Genomic DNA, 13,224 nt, shown 5'->3' on the forward strand with positions numbered 1-13,224 from the left:
AGTGATGGAGAGTGCCTGTGGATCCGTCCACATTTCCCGATGAATATTCTCACTGAAACTGAGACATCACTTATTCAAAGTAATCCTTTTTAACCTTTTGAATTTTTAATTCTGCAGAGGTAAATGTTGATACAAGGAGCTCGAATTTTTCTTACATTTATGAGAAAAAGGCTATTGGTAAAGTGGTTGATTGTCAAATTTTGTAGACCTTCGAATAGAAATACTCAGCATTTAACAGTTATAAAAATTTAAACAAAAAAATTTAGTCTCCTAGAAATTTTTTCAGTAATTTTAATAAATACTCCAGAAGCCTGTGTGAGCACTGAATGAAAAATTATGTTGACGTAGAACGTCTTAAGAGATCATTGAAAAAAATAATGTCTCTTTCCAAGAGTTACCATAGCAAATATTTGCAAAATCAACAAATATTATCCATACAAAGTTTGTTCATATGTAAGAAATGGAGAATAATAGACGGTTTGATATTTACTTATTGATACAAGGGAAATTTCAACTGATTAGCCAAAATTCACGACAGTAATCTTCATAATTCGCCACCATTAGTCAATCAAAATAGACATTCCATATGTACTGAACGTTATATTTTTTGAAATGAAGTCTATTATTTTTAAAGACAAATATAGTAGCCTATTAGGAAATTACTGAAAATGAATTTAAAATATCATTAAATGTTTGATGGTGAACTAAACGAAGCTTAAGTAATCTTGAACAAACAACAAAATCAAAGTAGATGTCACGTTAATAGGCAAAATTGGTGAACGAAAACTCCTCACTTAATGAAAGGAGAAGACAGCCAATAACTTTAAAAAGTTGATGTGTAGGCATGGATTACTTTAAAGAATATTCTCTTTATCATTGAATTATTATTCCGAACTGCTTTAAAATGATTTCATCGCTACATTGGTAACTTTATATCCTTACCCAGGAAACCTTCAAGTTCCTGTATACGCGATATGGTTCTAGTAAGATAGACTAACACCACAACTGTGTCTCGCCAGATTTTTCACGTCGCATACAAGAATTGTCAAAAAAGGTAAATTTCAAACAAGACTATGCTTGTGAATTATTATAAGTATATTTTCTAAATTATAATAATTCACAAGCATAGTCTTGTCTGAAATTTATCTTTTTTGACAATTCTTGTATGCGACGTGAAAAATCTAATATCAGATAGATGTAGTTTAAGGTTCAGTTCCTGCAGCACTTTTTATAAATACTGAAATTTTTACATACGTAATAATATAATAATTGAATAGAAATGATTTCCTCTCAATTGGACATACTGTATATACAAGTTAATAAAAATAAAGCATATTATCCCAGGATTGATTTCAACTGTTGTTTTTAGGCCCTAAAATATTAAGATTAAGTCCAATGTGACTTAGTGATATGATATAACTACATCGACTCTATTTCCGTAACTCTGATAACCGGAAAATCAATCGGCTTATTGTAGATACCCAATTTCCTCTTCCCATTTTGTCGAAAATAGGCAAGAAATGAGTTCGGTTTCTGAGGACATGTACCTCGGCTGCAACTAGTAACGTTAAAAAGGGATAATAATAGGAAATAAATTACACATATTCGTCTAAAAATTTCTATTTTTATTCTGGAAGGGTACAAAATCAACTATCTAATAATAATATAAGGGATTATTTTTACAAAAAGGCAGTAATGCGAGTGGTTTATCTGTTGAATATCCTAGAACGCATAGATATATTCATAAATAACTTTTCTGAAAACTACACAATATATTTTGTTCTATAAATAGTTATATTTACAACAAAAATTTGTTACATTTCACAAAAAATTAAATTGAATTTATAAAAAACAAATAGTTTTCCCTACTTCTCCTTTATTTACGAGGCATATCCAGAAAATAAGTTTTCTGTTATCTTTCCATTAACTTATCAGTCATATAGCGTTGGAACTGTGGACAGATCTTATTATTTACCTTGACGGCTATGAATTTAGATCGCTGATAAAGTTCTTTACAAAAAGCATTGCGAAAATTAGGTCTGTGTACCGAAAATCATGAGAAAGTAGATAGTAGGTTACTGATATCAACATTTTTTGAAATTCTTCAAATTATCCATGAAGAAGAGTCCATCGGGCAATCATCTCTTGTCAAAAATAATCTTGTTGAGATTATGAGGCATCGCGTGTTGGAAAACCATTACGACTACGAAACTTAGCAGCCATTTTCTGCAGATATCACAATTCTTGTTGCATGATATTGTCACGAAGCAACTTGTGTTCAACAACTAAATGGGAGCCGAATCATCTAAATATAAAAATTAACAGTTACGTGCAGCACTGATATTTCTGAATTGGACTTCTGATTTCAACTCGGAACCCAAGCAGCAGCTAATTCATTGGCGGTATAGTGGATCTCCGGTCAGATCTAAATGCAAACAGACGTTGTGGGTACGGAAGAGTATTCTGCCTATTGAGTTTCGTACACGATTCTGTAAATATAAATTGTGACGCCCAATTCATAACAACAAACGTGGAGTGCTTAATACAAATATTGTTCCCTTTCGTGACAGTGCTAGTCCATATAAAGCTCGACGCACAACAGCTATTTTGACGGAATTTGACTGGGAACTGTTCAATCATTAACTATACAGCGCTGATCATGTCCCTTACGATTATCACGGTTTATTGGACCTCAAGAAATTCCTATTATCCGGTGAGCCTTTTGACACCTTCGAAGACGTCTGTTACACGCTCAGGAATACTCATACTTTTTGTACTGAAAGTAGTTTTATAAAACTAAAAAAATGAATTACTTGATATTTGCTGTTACTGATATTCAAAAAGTAGGGATGGCTAGAGATTTTAAATAATAACTATTCTTCGCTGAAAAAGTGCATGATGAAATGTTGTTGTACTTGAATTTATTAAGTATTATCTATCAATTGATGAAAATGCCGATATACAAGCAATAATTCTTCATAGGGTATTAATGAGACGTAATTCAAAGTTAATATTCATATAAAAAGAATTCTGACTTTTATAATAAGAATAATTAAGAAATAATTTATATTTGCAATGGAATGAAAATATTCTGTTTACTTTATGTAATTTCACACTTCGTTTATTTATATATTAAGTTAATTAATGAATATCTAAACAATTATCCCGAATTCTCTTGTGGAGATTGTGTGCGTGGGTCTTCAGTTGGTGGCTTCAAGGTTGTAGATGATGGTCTACCATACAGATAACTTGTGGGTCTATAAGTATCATTGTAAGGATCTCTATTGTAAGGATCTTTACCGGTTGGTCGGTAATTTGGGTACCTGAAAAACAAAGTAAAATCAATTATAAGAGGATAGATTGAATAAAATATAGAAGAAATCAACAAACAGACAAAAATGACAGAATAATAATGATAAAAAGAAAGAAAAATCAGTGATTGGCACTCAGAGGTGGAGTGACCCTTCATCGAGCTTAGTTTAATTTAGAACTTCATTCCAATCTAGTGGGATTATATGAACTTTTTCTTCACCAATAATGAAATGAACCTTCACGATACCTTTAACATTCCCCAATGAGTCTAGCTATACGTATAATGAAGTTATCAATATTCTCCTGGAGTATATCATTCCATTTTTCCTTAATCTCAAGAACCTTGAGAGTTTAGTCTGAAGGTACAAAATAAGCTAATGAAAGCATTTTTTGAAAGTAAAATTATTTCTATCAATAACTTGAAAAAGGAAATTAATTTTTAACACCACCTTACTTCTAATATATTAATGAGAGATCAAAAATGGAAGAAGATAAGAAAAGTGGAAAAAACCCAAACAATATTTGAATGGACTAGAAATGGAGACAAATTTCCCACCATTAGTTGAAGCGTTAGAAGTTCTTTCAGACACCAAAGAAGATAAGGAATAATGAATCATGGCAGCTCTACTAGAAGTCCATGTATTCTTTATTCTAAAGACAGTAATCAACAACAAGGCAACTCACTGAAGAAGCAAATAAAATTGATTTTATTGAAAGATTCATTTACAATTATAAATTTGGATGAACCTTGGAACTTTATCCTGGATTCTTCCTTCATCCAACACAGTGGTAAAATATGTGGCAAGCATTGTAGAAATTACAACCATCACAATAAATACAGTTCAAGGTTATCAAAGAACACATGTGCACGTGTTCTACAAACTTTTTACTCCCATATAAAAAAACTAATAAAATTCGGTCCTACCATCATTTTATCGATTGTTTCTTCATAAAAAATGATCAATTATTTTGGAGGCAGAGCTGCAAATCGCAAGACGATGATTATGCGTAACGTGTGTATTCAACCAAGTACCGCCAAAGGAGGACAGTGAAAGGATACTGCCAAGACTATGAATTAACAATTAAGGTTCTCATTGTTCTAGGTATGTCACATAATTTACTTTCTGGACAAAATTATTAAGGAGAGACTTCTGTGGAAGTTTTAAAACCGACTAAGGCAAGGGAAACGCCGACGATAATTAAGTAACAGGTTTATTATCACACAGAAAATTATTCATGTGCACTGATAAACATAGAAATAATGATAAGGACGATTGAAATGAAGACTGTTAGAGAAATATACGGAGTGAACCTTAGAAATTAAATGAGAAATCAGGATATTAGAGAACTAGAAACATCAAAAATATGGTATGACTGCTGGAGTTAAGAGCGTTTCATTAGAAGTTAGATATTAGACATTAAAAAGTACATGGAGCTGTTAATAGAAAAAGTAGAAGGAAAAACACTAATAAATAGAAACGTTTGAAACGACTGTATTAAATTCTATAAACTGATATTGGATTAGGCCGATTCGCCCAGTAGGACACAAAAATAATAGAATGATAATCAATAGCATTCAAATTTCCTATTAAATCAATCTCACCTTACTATAACAAAATCATTTGGTTTCATAAATAGAAACAAATAAATTATTATTGTTATATATATTCAACGCATCAAAAGTTCGATGAGAATATTTTTTCCGTTGATTCGAATGAATTTACAATTTTGTTCCGGCCACTGATTGTCATAACAAAAAAACATATCGCCCATTCCAATTAAGCGTACCTTTAAAAAAACGTAATTTATTAGGCAATAATTACTCCATAGCATTGTTCGGATATAATATCCTGCAACATGATAAAAGAAAATATAGATAAAAACACAAACAATGGTTCGTCTCCATGTTAAACGTGAAACATTTTTGTAATCGTATGAAATGACCGGAAAGTCATTAGCACACCAAAATGTTGTTACCAGGTCAGTCTTGGGTGCGACCAGTTTATTCCAAGGAAATTATATTATGTAATTTTCTGGAAAATTTAGTAACCATATGTTATTATCCACATTAAAATTTCGTGTAAATTTCTAACCCGTTTGGTGATGAACGTTCTTTATCAAAATCTGTGTTTGATGCGAATTTTCACGTGAAACAAATAACAGTGTTTGAATATCCACCCTTTTCACCTGATTTGGCCATGTGTAATTTCTGGTTATTTTTTAACGTAAAGAAACATTACCGTTGTTTCACGTCAAGATTAGACAGATAAAGCAATTAATCAATTTATAATGTATTTCTGGGACGTTTTCTTTTCAACAGGGAAGTGGCATGTTTCTAAATCAGGTTAATGAGATTATTTTGGAAAGAGTAAGGTCTTTTAGGTACTGAAAACTCGTATATCAGAAGCATCTTTGAGGTAGGCTCGTTGTAACGATAAAGTAGACGATCGAATAGTAAAAACACCTATTTGTACGAATACGTTTGTCCATTTTTGATACAAAATCAAATGTTTTTGAAGCTGAAGTGCCTCCAATTTGAAAATATTTTTCAACGATTGTTCTGCTTCCAACATTAGCATTGGAAGGTTGACCTTGGAAAGTCAGTGTTTTCGACCCGCGTCAAAGGAGTACCTAACATTGGAACAAATTTGGAACCAACAATTGTTGTACAACTACAGACACGTGCTGTCCTCTTGCGCGTGAATGCTACGTGTTTTGTATGAAAAACTAAAGTTACTAGTCACTATTGCATGCTGTTCACAATTTATTGCAACGTTTACTTTTCTTTAGTAAGTTTATGTAACCAGTCTTCGTCCAATGTTCAGTCAACGTTAGAAAGTGAATATTGGCGTAAACATTGGACGCATCGTGTAGTCCCAGCTGTAATCCAATAGACACGATAAACATGTTACTTTTTATCACAACACAGTGTATAAGAAATATTAATTGAAACAAAAGCAGCGTGAATAATCAAAACTCTTTCGGTATATACAATAATTTTCGTATTAAACCTTGTATATCCTGGCTGAATTTTTTGATGTTATAACGTAATTCTTTTACTATACAAGTATGAGTAAGATGAATGTTTCTCGTATATTATCAATGTTATACTGTTGTGATTGACCGAATGACAAAAAAACCTACCGGTGATATATAAATATGGATCGTAGTTGTAAAAGCTTTACCTATTCCGTACAATAAGTTGATTATGATAAATTCAGGATTCAGCGAGCATGGAATAGTATGGTGCAGCGAATCGGATTCGCTCAATCAGGAAATGGACTGAACATTTTCAACGAAAGGAAATTACTAGGGGAAACGACATTGAAATATTTATAGCGTTATGGATTGAAATAAATGAAATAATCCGGTCATTTGTTACTTGTTGCGACTGTTTGCTATTGACCTAAACATTAAAGCAACTAGTAAAATACATTTATTAATGAACAGTGCAGTAGCTGAAAATGAATTAAAAAACGAGTAAACTTATTATATAAATATTCCAAAAACCACTTGACATGAAATTGCATGCAATTTCTTGCAAGACCAAAAAAATATTAAGGGCGCTTGACATGATGCAATAAAATATTAGAAGCATGCGTAGATGAAGTGCAGCTGATTGTTTCATGCAAGATCTCGTAATTGCTACATTATCGGTTTTGTATTGTTTATATTGCGCGCAATCTGCAATTCTAGCGAAAAATCAAAAGAAACTTTTGACTTAACAACAAACTTGTCCATAGGCTTCAAAAGCAAAGCCAGTGATCTTTTGTTACAAAATTTCCAACAATATTTGAGGTTAGGAATTTTTTTACTTTTACCAATGGAATTTTTGTTAGTGGCAGCCATGATGGAATCGCAAAAGATTTGAATAATGTCAAGAGACGTGCAATATTCATTTATGCAAAATTTTACAATTTATTGAACGTTATCTTGCATCATGTAAAACGGACTTTACATAGACGAAAATGGTACGTCGTTTGACATTGCATCATGGTTACTACTAATCGAAATTCCCTGAGTAAAAGTAAACAAGTTTCTAACCTTAAATTTTATTTAATATGTTGTGCGCATTTTTAAAATGAAAATAACAAACGTAATAAAAGGAAACAAAAAATTGGTCAGTGCACCACTGGCAATAATTATATCTGGTGCTGCCTTGCTTTTGGAATTGACAGTTTAGCTAGAGAACTAGACGAGAAAATATTGAAAAAAAAGTTGAGAATGGACGAAGAAACATTTGAAAACTTTCTAAGTAAAATTAAACAAAATATTAGCTGATTAGAAACTCATTTTCCTCTTGCAAAGTGCGAAATCTTGCATGAAACAATTAGCTGAACTTCATATGCCCATGCTTTTGATCAGGAAATATTACGTTTTCCATAGTATTGTATGTTGTCTTGCTTCATGTCAAGCGGCCTTAAGCAATAGAATAGATGAGGATTATAAATATCGAAACTGATTTGAAGTGTTTCCAGAGTAAACTTTGGCTATTCTACCGTTACAATTATGGGATAACTTTCATCACTTTTTATTTAGGAATATTTGATATCGATATTTTCGGTTCTATTTCTATTAAACTTTGTAAAGACTAGAACATAACGTTAAACACCGAGCAGAATGGTTCCTATTCCTAAGGGAATCCTACTAGGTTTGCGGTGTTGTTTTTCTCTCCGATATGAACAAAATAATAAATGTTCAGTGAAAAGTCCCAGTTCAATGTTCAATGTGGATATCAATTATACCAAAATTCAAACTCAAGCTGTTTTTCCTAGAATTCATACATTTATGGAAAGAAAATATAAACCAGTCGTCTTTAGTGACTGAGAGTGCTGAAGGGTCATATTAATAATGTGAAAATGTGAAACTAGCTGGAATTAACGTAAATTGCTGCCCAGTTCAGGTAATCTACCCTCCCATGATCGGGAGTGAAGGTTTGCTGCTAAGAAATCAAGAAAAGTCATGAACAATCGAATAGAACGACATAAACGCTTCACAGTGCTTCAAATTATCGAGGATCTTGGTGTCAATTATGGGAGAGTCCACTCAGTCATTAGAAAACAGACTTTAGAAATATCTCTGGGGCTGGTATTTCACGTATCTGAATGGTTATCAAGAAATCGCTCGCACGCGTATTTCTTAATTACCTCCAAATCTTTCTTAGATGTTTTTCTACTTCAAATTTACGTTTATGACAAGACCTGGGTGGATGAGTACACTCCCGAATCAAAATCTTCCATGAAGTGAAGAAAGAAAAGCAAATATAACTTCGTGAAATCCAAAACTCGATTATCTGCGGGGAAAGTGTTGGATACAGTTTTTCGAAACAGTCCATCAACATAACCGATTAGTGCGATCTATCTGGAGTTAAGCTCGAGAATAGATGCATAAAACGAGATTCCGTTCGCGAGGTGGTGCTTCTACACATCAACATCAGAGCCCATATAGAAAGAGGTAAAAGTGAACTGGAAAACACATGATCGTCCATTTTGAGCTTTTCAAAGAAGTACTCGGAGGCAAGTGATTTAAAAATGCAAACATTATTGTGTAACTATTTAACTACCAGTTTAACTTCAGTTGTTGAAATTGTACTCTTGTAAAATGAATTTTGTCAATACATAACGCTCGTTTATATTGGATTAAACATCCAATTATCATTTCAATAAAAGATTTGCATTTGGTATTATACTGATAATATTTCAAAATCCTAAATAGTATGGAAGGATGTTGTAGCAATCTCGACGAACTATTTGCTTAACGTTTAAATACTGAATCCACTATTTTCCTCAATATTTCTGTAGTAAAAAAGTGGCATCACCACCTTTGGGTATGCGCTATTCGAGAAATGTGAACTATTGATATATCAATTGGCTTCCTACGCTCTCAGGAAGAGAGATTAAAATGGAACAAATGACGTCAATTAGGTTTCTGGAGCCTTACGAGAATATTAGAGTTGATGTATTTTCAAGGAGTAAGTATCCTTTCAAATATGTTAAATGAAAATCCGGATTATTGCTGATAAAAATAACGTTTCTCTGTTATTTAAAAGCACATTCAAGCTCAAAATGGTGTCAAACCTCCGAATTCTTTAATGCAGTTCCGATTCTCCAGAAAATTTAGAATTACCCTCCATATCATGATCTACATGATCGCAAGGTGTACAAATTGTTTTTAAGGGGTGAAAACCACCTCTAATCGAAAAATACCAAAATTATAAGTATATCATCTCTCTCAAATGTACCTACAGGCAACTTAGCATCCTACAAAAAACCAGTTTTAAGGTAATTATCAGGGATAGAAGCTTATGTATGTAAGGGGTTGAGACCTTCCACATTTTATTAATAAAGGGTCAAAGAGCTGTGGATAACCAATCCTCGCAATATAGTGACAGATTAATTTGGTTATAACTCCGTCAATTTTTACGCTACAAAAAAATAAAAACAGCAAAATAATGGTGATTAAAAATGCTTTCATTTGACTGTTTATGTGTTTCTGTATCTCTTATAGTATATTTTAAGCTTTAACTATTTCACATCATAACTCACTGAAATTTCAGTACAAACGACTTTTATCAGTAGTCATTTGAAAGGTCACAATAAACCATTTATAATTTCAGATAACAATAAAGTAAAAAGTGCAGACGATAATACAGATAAACTAATTTGGAAATATTTATGTACAGATGACCATTTAGATTTTTCACAGGAGGTTTTCTATTCTTTGGTGTCTATCTACATATGTGATTGTTATGGGGCTCCTCGAAGACCACGTTGATTCCATTAGGCTGGATCCACAAAGGTTGAAAAATAATAAAAATCTGAAAACTGCCATGGACGAAAATCTGGATATATACTATCGCAATCATGAAAATAGCGCAAACCTTCCGGTCCATCGAAATTAAAACGTTTACCGTTGGTATCGTTGTTCTGTTTGCTTTTCGCCGTTTGATGTACTTGAAGGAGAAGGAAAAATAACACAAACAAAAAAGATATTCATTAGTAAAAACGAAAAAACTCAGAAACTCGGAGTTTATAATATTACTCAACTGATGTTTCTCCAGCTTTGAATAGTCATCAATTAAGCATATAACGTGACGAAAAATCTATAGTTCGATTTTATAATCACCGAAGACTGTAGGAGTGTGAAGAAATATCTATAATTCATGATTTTTTTGAAAATAATTACTGAATTTGCATTTCAGCAGATTAATAGAGAACTTATAATTACTCTGCAGCTATTTTAACCTTCCACACTTTTACTTTGTAACCACCAAAGAATAAATTAAACAAAGACCGAAATACTGTCGGGATAATCCTTGAATTGGTTAAAAATGCAAACTATCCGCCTCATATATTCATGAATCGTCTGGTTCTTCTATTAAAAATCGACTTTAAATTCCTAGCTAGGACGGGAGGAAATAGGACGCTCCTGCCTGTAAATTAGGCGACCAAAATGGAACTACATTGTTATAGAAAATTCATAAGCGCCGTTAGGAAATTTACAGAAATTTATGGTAGAATGGAAATCTTGCTTCTAATCTTTATTTAAATTTAACTTAATAAAATAGGAGCGAATGAAATTTTATCAATATAAATGAAATGTTGTTCTATGTACTGATAATTATAATTAACGCAAAAAATAAATTAGAAAGTGTTGTATACTGGAGCTCAAGAACAAATTCAAATCACTATACAACATATCGCCGGATAGATGTATCGAAAGAGAAAGAAATTCTCGATTCTCATTTTTATTCTATGAGGTATAGATCTGCTAGATACAAGTCTATTTCTGATATAATTTGAATTTTGAAACCTCAAGTATGTAGAGTAATCTCTTATTCCATTTACTATTGAGATATTACAGTTGTTACATAATCTAGTATCAGCGTTTATGACAAGAGGACCTCTATTATCATTATTTATTCCAAATAGGACAATTTCTCGGTTCTCAATATGGTACCCTTGGACTATTGAGACTTTTAATCAGCTTTTTTAATCAGATTATCATCTGCAAACTGGCCAAAGCCACTCGTCTTATGATACACTTGGACTTTTCAGATATAGTTTTGAGGGTTTGGGGAGTTATGAGGTTTCATGCTTTCAATCAGTTTGCTTTGGATTATAATTGTGTCAAATTTCAGAACAATTGGAGCACTTCAGGTGTAGTTTTGACCGCGTTTGAGTAAGTTTTGGGGTTTCGTGCCCATTGTTTTGATCAGTCTGCTTCAAACTATTGTTGTGTCAAGTTTAAAAAAATTGGCCGAATCTCAGTTTCCATAGGGGTTGAGCAGCCTAATACCCAACTAGTTAAAAACGTCAATTTTTTATCTGTTTTGAAAGCAAATTTTGAATCAAAAGAGACCTAAAATCATTACAGTTTACACCAAAAACTATAACTTCCATTATAATATATTTTGCTTATGAATACTGGCTTAACAATAATTAGTGATAATTGAACAAGTGTAAATAAAATGTTAAGTTCCTACAGCTGCACATTTTTCAATACGTTTTTGTAATTGTCCAGAACCTGCTTGTACTTGGTATCTAGTAATTGATCAAACTGCTGCTGTTCTATTGATGATCTATTTCCTTCCTCTTCCAATACAAAAAAAATCCATAATATTGAGGTCTGGGGATCTAACAGTCCAGTATGTCACACTCTCCCAAACTGATTATTTAACCAACCAGTAAGTACTCGTACTCCTTTGTGTAGAATGAGCAGGATAGCCATTACATTGAGTATGTCAAACATTTAGACAAAATCAATAAACATTTGCAGAATCAGTGAGAAAGTATGCAGATTCGAAGTTTCTTCAATGAAGAAAGGTCCACTTCCTAAAGACAATCGGAACTGCATTCGCCTCGCTGTGTCTTCTGAAATCTGTTAATTTTCAACTTTGTACAGATGAATTCTTTTTGCTTTATAAATTACCTGTAAATTGGTTTCGTTTATGTAATTGATCTTTTGGTATCTGCATCTATTGAATTTAAAGCAACTGAAGTCCTGTACTTTACATTTTACTCTTTTGTATCTTTATAGAATGAATATTCAATGTTGCAAGAAATCTCTTTATCAAACTCTAAGCAGAATTTTTGTTTTGTATACTATTCACTAAACAAATCAATAACGTAGTTATCTATTTTTCGGTAATACCATAACACTGATTCACCTAATCATATATTATTTTGGATTTTCATAAAAGGATCTTTAAATGTTGATTCTTAACAATTTTTTTGAAAATACCTAATATCCAATTTTTGAAAACTATGATTATGATAGAAATTAGTTTTTAACCAAGAATGACTGATATCTAAGAAATTGATATTTAAATCGAGAATTTTTATATTTTAGAACAGTCGTTGCACCTATCCCAGTACATGTACAACGTGTAGATTATAAGCCTTGGGACGTTATTAGTTAACATAAATCTCTCTTTAGTCCTTTGTCCCGCAGGGACATGGTAACCTTAACTTGTACAGAGCAAATTGGCGTGCCAAATTTTATATTTTATATTGTCCGATCCGGGTTTGAAATATATATAGGTTTCCAGGTAGAGCACAATTTCTTTCGACTACGACTGCCACGGGATACGGTAGTCCCATAGGTTAAAAGTTCAATTACCATCTCTAAGGATCCATAAAGTTACTATTTACTCCACGCTAGTCTTAAGGGATTTTTATTGTGACGACATGAATTAGCATTAAACCTTAACTTGCACTAAAAACATTGGAGATGAGTTCAAAATGAAGAATAAGCAAAAATTTCTATGGGAAATTATGTATTTAATAATACATTACTTATAATGGTTGTTATTAGGAGAGAAAATATAATAAAGGATGAGTGAAGCAATCATTATAGTTTTTTCTCCTTGTTGTGGTTATTTAATACACGAAACCTTCATTTACACCCCTT

The 13,224-nt window shown here is 32.3% G+C and overlaps 1 protein-coding gene across 2 annotated transcripts in view; it reads right to left on the reverse strand.

The window, feature by feature from the left end:
• Window positions 1–1,604: 1,604 nt before the first annotated feature.
• LOC130899519 (eukaryotic translation initiation factor 4B) overlaps window positions 1,605–13,224 on the reverse strand; it is a 29,787-nt gene continuing 18,167 nt past the window's right edge. For both annotated transcript variants that reach the window (XM_057809516.1, XM_057809515.1), the window contains exon 4: window positions 1,605–3,323. In XM_057809516.1, coding sequence (XP_057665499.1) covers window positions 3,161–3,323 — 163 coding nt within the window. In that variant the 3' untranslated portion in view covers window positions 1,605–3,160. The remainder of the gene's footprint in view (window positions 3,324–13,224) is intronic.

Source organism: Diorhabda carinulata, chromosome 11 (assembly GCF_026250575.1).
Source record: "Diorhabda carinulata isolate Delta chromosome 11, icDioCari1.1, whole genome shotgun sequence".
NCBI lineage: Eukaryota > Metazoa > Arthropoda > Insecta > Coleoptera > Chrysomelidae > Diorhabda > Diorhabda carinulata.